Genomic DNA, 18,746 nt, shown 5'->3' on the forward strand with positions numbered 1-18,746 from the left:
AATTATTTAACAGATAGGTTTTTTTATGTTTTCTACTTTTTCCTATAGAAAGAAAAGTAAAAATAAAAAGCACCAAATTTTTCTAAACATTTATAAAAAGTTCATAAAAATCTGAAGAAACCTTTTAGGCAAAAAATTAAACGGTTAAATAGAGCAAATCTATCGTCAAACAAGTGTGCAAAGTTTCAACTTCATTTGAAAACTATAACTTGAGAAATATGGTTTCAAAATTTCGCTTTTTAGCCCATATTTTAGGGTAAATTTCCGCTATTATGAATAGTTACCTAATATTTCAATTTTTTTAATTGGAAAAAACATAAGTAAATAATAAATCATGATGAAAATGAATTTTATCTTAGAATCAGGATTATAGTTTTTTTCCTGCGGTACCACCTTAAAGTCTTCATTTCTTTCTTTTTGAGTTTTTTCATTCATAAGTCCTATAAGTCTTTGTATTATGATTGTTATATCTCTTTGTACTGAAATCTTGAATGTGGTTTCAAAAATAATTTTTTGAATATTTGTAAAATAGCTACCCTATTTATAAGGATAATATAAGCATACTTAAAGATTTCTTAGATGTAAGCAGTGAAGTTAAAGTTGCTTTGTATTCTTTGAATCAACTTTATGTGGTGATAACAGGAATCAGTACAATTAGCGTAAATTTATATGCAGTAATTAGCGGCTTACCATCTAATTAAAACGCTGTTAAATTTTTTTTGTAGTTAAAATAATATCATCACGCATGAATAAATCTGTAGCGCGAAATTTTGGTGCTAAAATAATGAAATTAACTTTTTCATAAAGAAAAATATGTTAGCTAAAAACCCAATCCATTTTTGTTTAAAAAACAATGCATAGAAATATTTAGTTTTGACTTTATTTAAAGATGCTATTTTTTGTGCAATATGAGGATACTCAAATTACCCAGTGTTTTTAATTAAAATTACCTAGTTTCAAATTGCAGTGGTTTTAATTGATTTTTAAATTAAAACAAAATATAGTAAAAAGTTTTAATATTTCAACAATACAAAATATTTTTCTGTAATTTAAATTCAAAAAATTTGAAATTTTATTTTTTAAAGGTTTGAGTTAACAAAATTGAATGAATAACGAACCAATTTTTTTCTTTTTTTTTGTTGTTGCGGAAAACATAGAAGTAATGTTTCTACAAAGTCTCTTAAAATTTAATCTTTTAATGATAAGTTTTATTAATAATGAACCATTATATTCCAAAAATTAGTTCTAATTGGCAGGTTAGTACTTTTTACTTAATTAATCTGCTCATATTACCAAGTGGTCTGGGTAATATGAGCACTTTTGCTACTTTTTTAAAACCTCTGTGTTTTTAAGAAAAAAATTCGGGTGCCCAAATATCCAAGTGGAACATGAGTTGGGATGAGTAGGCAATACCAGATCAAACAATCAACAATGAAAACCGTTCAAGGATAATTGAATCTTATTTAAATGGAAATTCACCATCAAAAATTGCAAATATTCTTGGGTTTATTCGAAAAACAATTTGTTTAATTATTAAAACCATATAAAAATGGTTTGCCATATGACATATAAAAATGCTTTGCCGACATATAAAAATTTGTTTGAACGGCAACTTAAAGGTGGTTCTAGAAACATAAAATTATCTGAAGAATCCAAGATACTAATCTAAATTTGGGTTGATGATTGTGAAAGAGCTCTTAAAGAAACTAAACAGGGCCGGAAATAGAGTGCGTGGGGGTGGGGGTGGCATCCCCCAAACTAAATCTGAGTTGGTAAAAATTAACTTGAGTAACCTTAGTTGATAATTCTAAATTCTTTTTAAAAATGATATTTTATACAATGCTTTTAGACTTAAGTTTATTCCTATCAATAATACAAAATAAAACTTTTTTGATTATAGAATGCTAGTTGGCGTCTAACAACATTCTGTAGGCACTTTAGTAAGTAAAACCGTGCAGAAAACGAATAAAAAAGCGGTAAGAAACGATCAATAAAATATCTTAAAAACCGCTTTGAAATAAAATATAAACAAGTAATGACTATATATGACATTTTGACAGGACTTAGCATTTATGGGAGATGAATAGGAAGAAAACAGCAATTTTAAAGAAATTTTGTTATTTTTATTAAGAAATAGTTCTATAACAGAGAAATGGTTGCAAGAGAAATTATTTTGAAAATATAATGTTACCTTTTTTTTTTTTTTTTGTTACTTATCTTTTTCATGAACCACAAAATGAGTTAATAGCCTTGTTAAGTATTAAAGAAAAAAACTGTTGCAGAAATAAAAAAAAGGCAGATATGTACTCAGTTATAACTGATACCACTCCAAATATTTCATTTCAAGACCATTTATCAGTCTGAATTCGATACATGAATAATAATAGTGATGTATCAGAAAGGTTTATAGAAATAGTTGAAGCTCTAAACAAAATTAGACTAGACATTGCTGAATTAGTTCAAATCGTTGATATTAAAAATATATTACCTTGACAATATATTAGCCCCACAATATCTTACTTTTCAGTCATACGTTAGTCTGTCAAAATATTTCAGTTATATGCTGTTTGACAAAATAAATGGTACACAACAAAAGTTATCTAATCTTTTTGGTTGCTTAGTTCCATTTATACCATGTCAGAGCCATAGGATTAATACACTCTTTGAACACAGCTGCGATGCCAGTATTAAAGTTGGATATTTATTTTCTGTGTTGAAATAATAATTATATTTGATTCAAGCATAAAGAGATATGAACATTTACAAAAATCATTGATTTAAAATTCTTTACAACTTCAAAATTCATCTAAAACAAGATGGACAGTTCGAGCTGAATTAATTAAATTTATATGGGTTTCATTATAATCTATTATAAAAACCCTTGTAGAAATGCCAACTGACCTATATTTAAATAAAAGTACTAGAAATCAAGCTAGGATTATCTAAAAAAGTGACTGCACTGACTTCTTAGTATCTTTATATTTTATTGTAAATGACTTCTTACTATCTAAAGATACTTTTTAGTATCTTTTTATTTTATGAAAAATATCATGTTCAAAATAAAAATCCTAACTAAAAGTTTTGAAGCAAGACCTTAACCTTGTTCTCATGTTGTTAAACAGTTCAACATAGATTTTTAAGAGTATTAATGTTGGTAACCTTGCTATGGATAATTTAATTGAAAGTTCAATAAATTATGCGCTTTAATTAGGCATTGATCTTAAATCTGATTTTAGACGAGTTCATTGAAGAAGAATATTGCCAAAGATTTTGATTCTAATTCAATTTTTGAGACAAAATTTGATCTTTATACATTTTATATATCAGAATTCAAAAAAGTTTTAGATACTCTAGTTTTATTATCTTATGAGCATTTGAAAGAATTGTATTTCAACTATTGAACCGTTATTTAATTTATTTAATGCACCGTTATGTACCAAATACTCTATGGATGACTTTAAAATATTTATAAAGTTATTATTTTGCATTCCGATGGCTAATGGATGACTTATTATAAAGTTATTCCTTTGCATTCCGATGCATCTAAAATAAGTAATTTTGATGGAATTTATTCCGAGTTTTTAGTGTTGATTCATTGTTTTAAAGGCGTTTCTAATTTATCAAAAAATTTCAATGTATCAGAAATGCACCAAAAACTTAAAAGAATATTAAGATTAATGTACATAATCAAACGAACGAACGTTTAGCAAATATTGTTATTATATTTTCTTTTGGTTTTGTCTAATTTGGTCAAATATAACCTACACTACTATACAGAATTAATTACATTTAATGGTAATTATAATTATGATAATAATTTAAAAAAAGTCATAAGGGAGGGGAGGTGGGTGGTAAGAGAAGGAAAAAATTTTCATAAAATTTTTTTTCTTCTCTTACCACCCACCTCCCCTCCCTCCCCTCAAAAAAAAGAATCATAAAAAAAAAAATACATGTTCGCGCCGTCCCTGAAACTAAACAAAGACCCATTTTACTTATTATTATTAGTCATTCTACACTAGAAAGATGTATTGATAGTTTTAATTATTCTTTAAAACTTGTTCACAAAATTCCAGAAAGAAGAAATTCTGAAGACGTTATTAATGAAAGAGCTATTTATGCAGAAAGGTTAATGAGCATTTTATCTTCTATAAATGACAATAAAAGTTTCTTTATTGACAAAGTACGATTTATTCTTTCAATACGAATAAAAAGAGGACGTTCTTGAGCTGGAAAGAAGGGCCATGCAAGCAGTGACCAATATATGGTCAAGAAATACTTCCGTCACCTGAGCAATTAACAAAAATGGAATTTTGATATACGAAGCATAAACCAGAGCATTTAATACAAAAAGCTTTTTATATTTTGTTTGTCTAGTACAATTAACTGTTAATAGAATTGTTGGAGCTAGACAATGTTGGTTTTCATAAGGCTGTTGTTGTTCAAGATGAAATATGGGTATTATTTGATGTTTTTCCCTCCATATTTCTCCCTTTTTAAATCCTATTGAAAATATGTTTTCTGAACGGAAACAATTTATCTGAATTATGATAATAACAACAATACATTATAAATATTATATATAAATTAAATATAGTAAATATAATAATAATGATAATATTAATAACAAAAAATGAATAGTAACAACAATAATAATAGTAATAATAACAATAATAATAGTAATAACAACAACAACATTAATACTAATAATAACAACAGTAATAAAAATAGTAATTTATTTAGATGTTTGTCTACGACTGAAGAGGAGCTTCTTGAAAAACACAAAACGCATTGAATATACGGTGCACATACTTAATTATTTTTTGCACTTACTTAATTATTAGTAACATAATTATTTTTTGCACTTACTTAATTATTAGTAGCATAATTATTTTTTGCACTTACTTAGGTCTATGATTCCGTGTTCAAAAAGCGAACCAATTATTGATGAATAAGCTTACTTTTGTATTTTCTATTTTTAATAAGCAAATATTTGCTATTACAATATATTATGATAATTTTTTGTTTAAACTTTGGTTTTCATTCAAATTAAAAAATCATCATCTGAATAAATTTAGAAAAAATCTGTTTTATTTGTTTATAAACTAAAATTTTTTTAACGCCGTCAAAATTTAATGCAAATAGTCGAAATCAAATGCGACGGTGTTGAAATTGAATAAAACATTGTTGAAATGTACTAATACAATGTCGAAATTGAATGATACAATGTCGAAATGAGGTGGGAAACTTTGCTATGCAAAGTAAGATATTCATAGTAACTAAACAAAAGTATTATCTTTATTAGAAATACAAATCGCATTTTATTAGACCAATATAGCAAGTAAAAAATCTGTTAAGTACTAAAAATAGGTTGCTGCAATGCAAAATTAGGTACCATAGCAACTAAATTAAAAGATATATAATATCAGTGTGATCTAGAAATCGAAATCGTTTCTATTGGTTGGTTTCTATAGACCACCTTTATTGTATATAAATGAAATAAACAAAACAATTATTTCAGCTAAGCAAGCTGTTGATAGAAAAGCGTATAGCTGTATGTTACTAGTAGGTGATTTCAACTTAATATCGCACGATGACGTCAGAATCGAATTACTAAGCGGTCAAAATAGTGCGACAAGTGTTTTTCTTAATAATCAGGCTGATCATAACTTAAAACAACTAATTGATTTCTTAACATTCGAAACATCTAAAGGAAAAGTGAAAAAAAACTCTTCAACAAGAGTAGTCAACTTATTTTTTCCGTTATATGATTCGTCGCATGATCATGGCATATTAAATTGAGATAATGTCATCCTTTCTAAAAACAATACTATACCTATGAGCAACTATTTAAAAATAAGAACTCTAATTAGTGCTATGGATTTTTCTGCGATAAATATGTTGAACTCTGCAAGTAATTCATCCCGTTGAAATAAGTCTATACTACTTGTAAAGCATCTATACTAATTGTAAAGCATCTATACAACTTGTAAAGCATCTATACTGCTTGTAAAGCATCTATACAACTTGCAAAGCATCTATACAACTTGTAAAGCATCTATACAACTTGTAAAGCATCTATACAACTTGTAAAACATCTATACAACTTGTAAAGCATCGCAGATGAAGAAGAAGGTAATAGCTATGATAAAACAAACAAACAAAAAAAAAGGGTAAAATTACTTATCTGCGACAGACCGGCACTCAGCAAAACTGATTCTTGAATCTAGGAAACTAAAAACCCAAGTGCAGAAACCAAGTTATAGTTGTGTTCTAGTATTTGAAGCAGAACTAGTATCAGATGAAAGTAATCCTAAAAAGGTGTATACTTATGTTAAGGCGCAACATAATGTATTTGTGTCTATTGGAGATATATATAAGTACTTTAATAAAAAAAGTGCTAAGTACATTTCCATGATTCAATAGTTTAATGTAAAAACAATTTGTGGTTTTGCAACTAAATATGTACCCCAAAATAATATCTACAAGGTACAGAGCTTTTCTGCACTAAAGAATGTAGGGTTGGCGGTTCAAAAATTGAGTATTAGATATATATATTTTTATTGATTTTCATGTATGAACTGGTTTTCTCCTCCATTTTTATTGTTCTCTCATTGATTATGATGCTGACTAACTTTAGTTGAAAAATAAGTAAATCCGTTCAAAAATTGTTTTCTGTAAAGTTAATTTTAAGAAATAAATATTTCTATATATAATACTTAAGTATATAAAAATTTTTTTTTTACATATTATTAAATGGGATGCCGGTCACAGCATACGGTTTACTAAAAATTAGGCAAACTATTCTGGTCTATTATACTAATGCGTGATTTAACAAAGTTTGACAAAAATTTAAATCACGGCAAAGTAAGAAATTAATTATAAAGTTAGTGTTGCTAGAGACCGTTGTCAGGCTAAAATATTTTGATTAAGTCTAAATAAAATGAAATAACTTACAATAGACTAAAATTATGTCAAAATAGATTTCAAAAACAACTACAGCTATGTTGAATTGATATAAAATAAAAGAAACACAAAAAATTCACTTCCATTATCAAAATTTTACGTTAATTAAAGATGAATCCTAATTACGGAAAATTTAATAAAACGTTGTTACTTGTTCTTTTATTATTATTATTATTATTATTATTTTATTGTGATTATTATTATCGAGTTAAATTTTAATTTGAAATTTATCATTATCAAAATTAACGAAAATTTAAACAACTTTTATTTCCGAAGTTCAAGTTGTAAAACTTTTACACTATTTTGTGCAAAATTTAATTCTAATTAATAATTTGAAAAAAAAAAAAATAGATTTTTAAAATAAATATTTCTTGAATTAAATCGAATTAACCAAAAGTTAACCCTATAATGAAATTTCAGAAACACAAAAACTTGTTTTTTGCGAGTACAAATTTATGAAAAAGTGTTATTTTTTCAAAGTTGCTAATGCAGCTAAAAAAAATTGCCGTGGGTATTCAAAACGAAGAAAGTGCCAAAATATAAATGGAAAAAAAATAAGTGTATGTTTTATTCCTATTTTACAGGCGTCCGTAATTAAACCTGCGTATTTGTAATTACGGACAAAAAAAAAAAGTTTTCTAAAATGAAAATACTGTTAATAAATATATAAATGCAAATAAAATACTTTTTTGATATAGTTCGACTCGTTTTTTCGTATAGTTAATTTATCAAAGCAAAAAAAAAAACTTTCGTATTCGCTCTAACAATAGAGTTATCAAAATTTTTAGTTGAAAATTTCCGTAATGAACGATTTCTACGGTATACCATGTAGTTTTTCTTTTTTCTTTAATTATTCAAGAAAACGCTTGGTCAACCAAAGTTTAAAAGAAGCTTAACATTTATTTTTTGAACAGTGAATTATTTTTATACAGGCATATGCTTTTTAAAAATATTTAATTAAATTAAGATATTCCATTATTATATTAATTGTATAAAAGCAATAAGCGCATAGAAGTATTTCATCTTCCTTTAGTTTTTTCAAAACTTTTAAAAAAATCTCCTTATTTCTCCAAAAATATTTTTGCCCGATTGAATTTTGTTAATGTTCAGAAATATATTCCAGTTTTCAAAACTTGTCCTAGTTGCCCATATTAAAAATGTATTTGTTTGTTTGCAGCGATGTACCGTTTCAAATGGAAGGATTTATTTAATGTATGGCCGGAAAAGAAAGATAAAAATAAGAAATACTCAAATGTTTTTGAGCACGTCATTCAAATAGTTGAAAATGATATAACAGTAGTTATTAGCAACAATATTCAAAAGAAAATTTTTCGTTTGTGCAATTCTTTTGAACGAAAATGGTCAGATAGTCAAAGAACAGTGGGCCGATTTAAAAGTAAAAAAAACTGAGATTGGTTAAAAAGAGAAATTACATTTACTGATTTTGCAATTCCATCACCATTTTCTAATCAGTCAACTCCATTAAGATCTTCTGGACGACCAAGTTTTTCATATACCGAAAAATCGGATTGGGCCAAGATTGGAAGCATCAGAGTTATGTCGGGATAATTTGCACTTAACGGCTCTTATATTGCAAGCAGCAGATATGGCTGCAAGTCAGCATTTAGCATTAGTTCTAAAAGAATTAAACAAAAGCTCATCTTGGCCAACTAAAATTAAAAAAACTATATTTTCCCTAAAAAGAAACAGTACGTTATACCGCGGAAAAAGCGTTAGAACTAATTTTGGATTCTAATTTAAGTAAACAACAATATCAAAATATTTTACAAGGAATTATTATCAGAAATAATTTATAACCTGATTACAAAAAGATTTGGAAATATAATTCAGCATGTATACCAAATGCTATATAATTTCCGATATTGTTGCACAAATACCATTAAAGAATTTATTAGGAACATAGTCAGACGTATTGTACAATTATAAGAAGGAGTGATTTTGTAGCACATGAAATCCCTTACTACTAACAAAATTATAGCCAAAATAATATTTAGATATGGTTTTGATGACAGTTCCGGTCATTCAACCACAGTTCAAACACAAGTTTCTAAAAAAAAAGTCCTCTATATCTATAAATTTCTTAAAATAATAATAAAAAAGTCCTTTCAAAAAAAAGAGGGTAAAAAAAGAGAATGTAACCAAGGCTCGTCTATTTAAATGCAAATAAATCACTTTTTTAAAATTCATTTATTTAATAGTATATTAACAAAATGCGAATATAACAAACAAATAAGTATATGCAAATAAAAAATCGCCATTAGCCTGTTACAAAAAAATATTTGCAAATTAGCCAATAGTCATTAGTCTACTAGACAAAAACATTTAAAAATTAGGTTATATTACCCAACCGTCATTAGTCTACCAGATAAAAAAATTTAGTTTAATTAGCCAACTGCTATTTATTAGACAGCGGTTGGCAAACAGCAAACCGTACGGAAACATATTTAAGTATGTACACGTGTTATTGCAAGATGTACTCCTTGAGAAATGCGTACATCCCTATAATAAATATAAATAATATAAAGTTCACGAATATTTAATTGTTCCCACATTCATTTAACCACTTGCTAGATCAACAGATCACTGGTAACTTGTTTTCATGAAGTAACACTGTGGTATTGAAAAAAAAATTAAAATTTCACAAAAAAAATAGACAAATTTGTTTTTTTTTGCTTTTTGATGACTCAACTTGAGAGTTATATAAAAACTCCATCGTCTTCATATGTTTCGCACCTAAATAATTTTATTAAAATAGTTTAGGTAAGAAATGCAAAGTTAAAAAGAGTAACAACATATTTTTTATGATTTACCGATAAGAAAACGATCTAACAGATGATGTTATGTGTCTTATATTTAATGTAACACCAAAAATGTCTTCATGATAACGTCCGTTTTTCTAAAAGAAAACTTTAGATCTAATCAAAATAATTAAATATTTCTGTTATAATCATCAAAGTTATAACAAAAATTTTTTACCTTTAAATCGTGAACAAAATCTTTGCAATACTGTTCACTACACTTTAAGTTTTCCATTATAATATCCGTCATTGTTTTTTGAACATCTGATGCCATAGTAACATCTCCACACACATAAAAATGACCTTGCTTATTTAAAAAATGTTCTAGCACCAAATCTGAATGAGCTTTTATCAAGTCTTGAACGTAAGTCTAAGGTTTATAATAAAAAAAAGTAAGAAAATAATAAATTCACCTGAATTAAAAAAACAACAACCACAAAAAAAAAAAAGGTTTTGTATTAATTGTGTCTAGTCTTAATTAATAAAAATATTTAAATAATTTCAAACGACTATCAAAAAAATTTAAACATTTTTCAAGAGTTTCATTTGAGGCATTTTAAATAGAGCTGATTAGTAGCTTATAAAGTAGCCTTAGATGGCTTGAGAAAATGTAGGATGGTGGGGCAGTGAATATCATGTGGCCTTGAATATCATTGGAAACAGACAATAGTATAATGACCTTTTTTAACTAAATATTTTATACTATTTTTTAAATTCTTGACTTATTGGGAAAGAAAATGATTCAAAAACTTTAGAGCGAACTATCAGGATGATAGTTTTTTTCCTTCAAAAATGATTAAAAAATATATATATTTTTTATCATTTTTGAAGGAAAAAGAGCGAAAATCAACTACACATTTTTTTTTTTTTTGTTATTCACCTCCTCAAGGCCGAGAAGGCCACTACAGACAAGGAGGCTACTTATTAGTGGTTATAACCCTCTCTCAACTCTATAACTCCGAAACACGAACAAGGCCGCTGCGCGGAGAAACAAGTTGAGCGCGGTACTACTAGGGACGTGGTGGGAATCGAACTCGGAACCTCTCGCTTATGAAGCGAGCGCTTTACCATTACACCACTACCGCATATTTTAAACACATACTTAACAGTACATTAATTTTTTGCAAAAAATATGTTAAAATACTAGTATAGTGATTTTTCATTTTATATTTTATAAACAAACTTTTATGTTTAAATTACTTAAGATTTAATAACTTAATAACTTTTTTAAAATATTTTTTTAAATTTAGCAACACTTAAACACTTTTTCAGGACTTTCTGTATTCTTCCTCCATTATTACTTCAATATATTTCCATTTATACATTTACTTTTATATACACATCAACCTATAAAATAAAAGAGACACGTTTTTTTTAATAAAAGAGTTAACCTTTGGTTCTCCAGGTAGTCTAGAACAACCAACAAATACATCCGTTAAAGCTCCCTGACGTTTTGCATCCTCCAGTTCTCTACCATAAATATTGTCATTAAATTTATTTCGACATCCAAAGAATAAAAACATTTTTCCAAATTCAGGTTCACCCTGGTGCAATATATTATAAATCCTTTGCTGCCAGAATGATCGAAATGGTGCAATACCAGTTCCAGGCCCCACCATTATTATAGGTGCAGACACAGAAGATGGAAGTTTAAAAGTGTGACATCTAAAGTAAATTTAAATATATTAAAATTGTAATTGTTTATTTTTATTTATTTATAATCATAAAGAGTAAAAATTAAATTGAAAATACTTTCTAACAAAACAAAAAATTTCTTGGCCCGGTTTCTTTAAATGCAACCATGTGGAACATACACCATTATTAGTAATATCTAAGAAAGTAAAAACACAGAAATATAAATAGTAAAAACACAGAAATATAAAAAAAGTATAAATAAAAATATTATGTTTAACAAAAAAGCAACTTTTAAATAAAAATTACAATTTATAAAAAATATATTTTTATTATTATAAATAAAAATTATGTTGTCCTACATTACAAATAGGATTTTTATTTTCTAAAATATTTGGTTTTTACTTATTTAAATTTTTATTTATTTAAAAATCTCTTTATTATATTTTATTATTTTTTGTACGACTACAATTTCTTCTATGCATAAGATGTTCTTGAAACAAAATAGACTTAAAAAGAGAAAAATTTTACTTTAAATTTACTATCTGTTAACTTAACTTACCTTACCTTAATGTTAAAACTTCATTTATTCAATATAGTTGAATAAATTTTCAAGTAAAATTGAATAAATATTCAATGTAAAAAATAATCACTGAATTATCAAATAAAACATAGAAATAAAATGACAGAAACAAAATTAATTCACAAAAGTTGAAAAAAACTAAAAATTGAAATATATTAAAAAAACATATGTAATTTAAGAATTTAAAATATTAACATAAAACATGTGCTATACTTACTATTGTGAGAATAGGTAACTAAAGCAACTGTTATATGAATTTCATTGGGATAAAGATCTGGTGATGAAGATATTGAATAATATCTCTAAAAACAATAGAAAAAACTAAATAGCTTAAACTTCAAATTTTAAAATTCTATTAATATACCAGAATTAGATATACATTACCCTTGTAAAAACCCAACAAACCTGGTGAGAAAATCAACATTAACCTGAGAAAAAACTAGTACTAATCTAACCAACAAAAGAAAACCAACATAAACCTGGTGAGAAAACCAACATAAACATCGTAAGAAAACAAATATAAACCTGGTGAGAAAATCAACATAAACCTTGTGAGAATACCAACAAAAACCTGGTAAAAAAGCCCATCAGTTCAAGATTTTTAGTCTAATGTTTTTTTCCCTTCTCAGTAAAAATCTCATTTTTAATGTCACTACGAAATGCTTGATCCTCAATAACAATAACGTATTAATCCAAATAACACAAAAATATTTAAAACTTGTGAATAACCATATCTACTAGATTTTTAATACAATTATTTTAACATAACCAAATTATATATTATTTTAGCATAACTAAATCTATTAGATTTTTAACTGTAAATCACAACATTAAAATGGATTTTAATTGAATTTTGTAGATATACAAAATACTCAACATTTTAGCCTTAAACTGCATGGTAAAGATGCCAAGGCAATATCGTTAAACTCATTTAAGGCATTATCATTATTGTTTATCACTCTTTATTCTTCAGATATGATTACTAAATCTACATTCACAGTTGTGTTGTGGGCAGCAGCGTTGATAAATAAATGCTTGTTTGGAGTTTTGTAGTTGTCTTCCTCAAACAACAGTTTTGGTTGTATGGTTCTATTTATAGCAACGGCTACTACAACCTTATGATAAGTTCTTCAGAGATGTACTATCACAGTTTCAGCATTGATATTTATTATATATTTTTATTATATTTACTGTAGAAATGTTACTTAGAGATTGATCCCAATAAATGAAGCACATTCAATCATCTCTGCATTAATTGCTCAAGTCTCACCCTCAACCAATTTAGTTTCACAAATATATGATATAACTGCCATATTTAAATAGCCAGTCATTAGCTAGTGTATTTTGTTGCAGATATAGATAATAACTTTCTAATTGATTTGTGTTAATCTTCATCGCCAGTAAAGTGACAAAATAAACTGAAAGAAAGTGCAGTATTTACCTCTTTTAATTTTATGGAGTTACCTTGGACAAAGAGTTTGATGCATCCTACAAAAAAACATTCTGTTTCTTTACAATTTTTCTGCAATTGATTACAACATTACAAAAGTTTTATTTGGTTTTTAATTCCTTTTCAAGAAACTATTTGAAATAGAAGAAAATATTTAAATTGTCAAACTACAACAAGGAAAAATATGTATTCAGAGACTTAGTATATATAAAAAATCTGATTTGGTCATGCAAATTACTAAAAAAAGAGGTAGAAAAATATTTTAATTGAGACGAATATATAAAAAATGTAACTTATTATATTGCTTTAAATCTTAAATGTGCAAATGCATAACTTGGTCATTTATCACACACAGATAATAAACCTTGTTTATGGGTAGTGGTGAATGGATATAGGATATGATATCAAAAACCTTAGAACAATTGATGATCTTGATTCCTGTTGTAAAACATATATAAAAATGGATCCATCACATCTCCCATGAAAGAATTTAACAATATTGTTAATTTTACATCTTTATACTAATACTTTGCTAGAAAATTGGTCTCACCTAATCACTCTCATTGAAGCAGTAGATTAGCAGAATATCAAAGAGCACTATATAATAAGAGGATATCAGAGAGTTGGTTAAGATGGTAATAATACAAACAGTAATTTAAAACTTATTAATAAACTTCGACTTTAAAAAAGTAGGTGGTTTACTTACTTCCTGTAGTCAAAAAGTTTTGGACTACAGGAAGTAGACAAAACTACTTTTGAAGTAATTTTTCTACAAGAGACTGCTTCATTGTATGTCTACAAGAGACTTCTTCAACCAGAAAGAGATTAATAGTCAAAATACAGTAAATATATTGTTAACACTCTTTATTAAAAAATATTTAACACCCTAAAATAAAAACATTTGTATCTACAATAAAAGAAAAATTTAAGAAAAAAAATCAAAAATTACTAACTGGCTTAAGAATTGCTAACTCATTTGCTAGTAATATAACATCAACTTCAACTGATAAAAACTCCTCAAGAACATCTACAATGGTCAAATATGAATTATGTTTCCAATTTTCATAAACTCTACTGACCTAAATTTTAAAAAATTAGTAAAAATAAACAAAAATAAAAAAAATATAATATTAGTATTGGAATTACTTACTGTTGAAAGTTTAGTTAAAACCTCCTTCTCTTTTTCATTTTTGCATTTACTTGCAAATATCCCTAACAGCTTCATAGTTGGTGGAGTGGTTATATCAAGAAACCACCCAAATATTCTACCAAGAGTGTTTGGAAAAGGTAATCGTTTTTGCAATTGATTTTTCGTTAAATCATCTAAATGAATTAAATTTTGTAAATTCATCTAAATAACACAGATAATAAAAAATATAGGTATAAATTATTACCTTAAAAAAGGCACAGCTATAAATCAATATTTTAAGAAATTAAATTTAAACATAAAGTTTGAATGTCAACATTTACTTTTATTATTATGACATTGTTATTTGTATTTCAGCTCTGTTGATGAATAAAACTGGTTCACAACAATTCAAAAAAACAATTTTTTTTAATTGTTGTGAACCAGGGATGCGGAGTCCAAAAAAAAGACTCCAGATTTAAAAGTCACAAAAAGATTACTTTTTTCTAGTTTTTGATATCCAGGAACTTTAAAAAAATATAAAAGCTTATGGACTACTAAAGGGAAAAAAAATCAAGACTTTTAGGTTAGAGGAACAATCAATTTTTAAACCATCATAGCAGATCATAAATCAACCAATATTTTTAGAGCTTCTGGATACCTGAGACCATGAATAAACAAAGATATAAAGCCAGAGCACTTTTGGGACTCCACATCACTGTTGTGAACTACTGTATTTTCATAGTTTTTTATGGAATGCCTAATGTATTTTTTTATTTGATTGCAAATCTGCTTACATTGATTAAGAACTGGTATAACTCAGGATCTGGTTTGCTGGACCAAAATTCATTTGTGCTTCTTTTATGCGATAACTAGTGCAACTGGTCATTCATTTAAGGTGATTGAAATTTACTTTATTAATTTTTGACTATGAGGTATCCAATAATTGCATAAATAATTAAACTCAATATGAAAAAAATTTGTAACACGGTGTGGTGTTCTTAGAAGGAAACAAAACATCCTAGACAACTTTTTAGATATCAAGATTCAGATTTTTGAAGTCTGCTAATCTATAGTTTAAATTTGAAAAAGACGTCTTCTATAGTTTTGGTGGTAGCCAGATACCATTCATTAGACAGGTGATATTGGCTAGTGGTATTACAAATGGAGGAAGAGACTAAATATTGTATATCTGGTTGTGTGATTTAGTAAGTATTAAGTTTAAAAAACTTATATAATTGCTACTTGGATTGCCGAATAATGAAAAGTAAACTGAAAACAAAATTTTAGCAAATTTGAATGACTTTTAGAGGTCATTACCATTTTTCACTTTTTGATTACTATTATTTTCCTATTGTAATGTTATTGTAAATTTTTTTAATTTGCTCATTCATTAAATTACTTTTTTATGAATTAACTTTTTGAATTTAACTAATTATGATTATTAGTTATATTATTATTCTTGTTTTTATGATTGCTGATATGTGGCATTTTTTTCAAAAAAAATTCTTCTTGTGATAACAATTGTTTTATTCAGGTTATTTTATTCATATTTTGATTTTCAGCAATATCCTGCAATATGGATTCTCAGTTATCTCTCACTTTGTTTTCAATAAAGCTTCCAACATGTTGTCAAGTTCTCCCAGTATTTTCTCATCATCCTAAAATAGAAAAAAAAACATTCAAGAAAGTGCAAGGTGTGTCATTCAAGAAGTATTTCATTTGTGAAATATTGCAAGAGTTCCAACAATTACTGAGCATAATGCAATTGAAAAGTTTGAAAATACTTTTTACAAATGGGCTCAAATAAAGAAAAATATCAAACAAGCTTTAGCAACACAAACAGGAAATGAATTTTTTTTTTTTGTGAAGAAATTAATCAAATTTTCCATAAAGCACATGCTGTTGCCATGAGTGTTATTACAACTGAAGAGAATACCGGCTATTTATAATAGATCAGGCATGACAAGACATTGGCAAAAACAGAAGAACATTTCAAGGAAAGAAAAGAATTAGGAGAGTTTATACATTGTCAAGAAGAAAAGCGAATAAAAAGCTGAAAATGCAAGCCACATTGATTTAATGCCCCTATCTGAAAAGTCTACATCTGGAACTGAAACCACTAAGCTAGAACAATCAAGTCTACATTCAACTTGTCAAATCTTCATTTTGATGGTAAAATATTGCCAGATATAGATGGAAGAGATTCAGCTGATCAATAAGCAGTTGTTGTTAGAGGTTATAATGCTGACCAGCTTCTTGTTAGAGGTTATAATGCTGACCAGCTTCTTGTTAGAGGTTATAATGCTGACCAGCTTCTTGTTAGAGGTTATAATGCTGACCAGCTTCTTGTTAGAGGTTATAATGCTGACCAGCTTCTTGTTAGAGGTTATAATGCTGACCAGCTTCTTGGCATTCCAAAGTTAAGTGGAACTGTTGAAGCAGTAAGTAAAGCTGTTATACCAAATTTACTAGATAGGGATATTCAAGATCGAGGTAATTAGTTTTGATATAACAGCTTTTAACACTGGTATCAAAGCTGGAGCGTGTATCTTAGTTGAAAGAACTATTACACTTGTTATGCTGTCATTATATATATGAAGTTGTCTTGAGTGATATTTTTAAGCAATCTCTTGGGCAATCCAGTGACCCTGAAATAGGATTATTTAAATGTTTTTGTGACAAGTGGTCATTGATTGACAAAGAAGATTATGAAACAGCGCTAAATGATCAAACGTTCTGACATTTTGGCTTCAATAAACATATTTTTTTATCATTATTTTATTAATGCAGCAAGTATTCATGTGCTCAAGAAATTTGGTAAAGCAGCTAACTATAAATGAGACCTCTAACTATTCTAAAGATTTTTTTTATATTTTTCTTTAGTGAACACAAGCACATTATTATAGACCAGAAGTTTATAACTTTATTCTTATTTAACTTGTAAACAAAAGTAATAATAATAATTTAGTATTAAAAATACTTAATTAAAAATGGTTTTTGATTAGTAATTCATTAAAAGTTAAATTGCAATGTTGTATTTTAATTTGTTTATAATTTGGAATTGCATACTAAAAGAGATCTTGGACCAAAATAACCTAAAAAGTTGAAAATTTGATGTTGATGCAGTCATTAACATTAAGTTGTTTACTTTTTTACCTCTAAAAATTATACAATCATGCTCAAACTTCACAATTGTTATTTCTACACATGTCACAAAATAAAAAGGCACTATCAAAGAAATTATAAAAACTTTTTTTTTTGCACATCCCATATATATATATATATATATATATATATATATATATATATATATATATATATATATATATATATATATATATATATATATATATATATTAGATAAGTATCACATATCTATAACTAATAATAAACAAACAAAAAAAATTTTGTTTATTATTAATTTAATATTACTTATTATTAGTTCAATATTACATAAAGTTTTTTTGACATAAGTTTAATTTATGAACATAAATTATGTTCAAGAATATCTTATTGGTAACTGATAAAATCTATATGTAAATTATCAACAATAGTAATAATATAAGTAATTGACAATTAAAAAATTCAAATAATAACACAAAAAATAAACTAAATTGTGATAAAGCAAACAAAATATTATTTTGTGTAAGATTGTTTTATGAAATTAAGAAAATATAATCTATTTCAAATACTAAATTTAGAGTTCATTGGTAATTTTTGTTATCATTTTAATGATTTTTAAGGTAATTTGAAAATAAATTTATTTCAATGTGATACATAAATATGCTGACACAACTCAATAGGTAATAAAGTTTAAATTATTTTATTCAAATTTAGTGTTGTTAATATGATTAATCAATGCTAATTTTATGGTTAATTAATGCAGTTCAGATTGTTTACTTGTTTTTACTTTTTTCATTAATGCTTTCTCAATTGCGGACTTCTGCATATCTAAAATTTGACATTGATGTTTTTCCATAGTTAATAAAATATATTGCAGTTGAGTTTCAACGTTCATCAAGATTTTTGTGTAATCTGAAATGAGTTTCAGCCCTATTTATTATTCACAACTTTCATAGAATTAAAAATTTTATGTGCTTTCTGATATTCGGTTATTGTACTCCATGTGTTTGGGTTACTTCATATATGTCCAATTTATTCCATGCACTT

General features: G+C 26.6%; 1 protein-coding gene across 4 annotated transcripts in view; it reads right to left on the minus strand.

The window, feature by feature from the left end:
• Positions 1 to 9,156: 9,156 nt before the first annotated feature.
• Positions 9,157 to 18,746, minus strand: part of LOC100206499 (nitric oxide synthase 1) — a 101,549-nt gene continuing 91,959 nt past the window's right edge. For all 4 annotated transcript variants that reach the window (XM_065795272.1, XM_065795273.1, XM_065795270.1 and 1 more), the window contains exons 20-27: positions 14,598 to 14,770; positions 14,401 to 14,526; positions 12,215 to 12,299; positions 11,535 to 11,613; positions 11,174 to 11,447; positions 9,961 to 10,152; positions 9,795 to 9,880; positions 9,157 to 9,717 (exon numbers count right to left, since the gene is read on the minus strand). In XM_065795272.1, coding sequence (XP_065651344.1) covers positions 9,681 to 9,717; positions 9,795 to 9,880; positions 9,961 to 10,152; positions 11,174 to 11,447; positions 11,535 to 11,613; positions 12,215 to 12,299; positions 14,401 to 14,526; positions 14,598 to 14,770 — 1,052 coding nt within the window. In that variant the 3' untranslated portion in view covers positions 9,157 to 9,680. The remainder of the gene's footprint in view (positions 9,718 to 9,794; positions 9,881 to 9,960; positions 10,153 to 11,173; positions 11,448 to 11,534; positions 11,614 to 12,214; positions 12,300 to 14,400; positions 14,527 to 14,597; positions 14,771 to 18,746) is intronic.

Source organism: Hydra vulgaris, chromosome 04 (genome assembly GCF_038396675.1).
Source record: "Hydra vulgaris chromosome 04, alternate assembly HydraT2T_AEP".
In the NCBI taxonomy this organism is placed as follows: Eukaryota; Metazoa; Cnidaria; class Hydrozoa; order Anthoathecata; family Hydridae; genus Hydra; species Hydra vulgaris.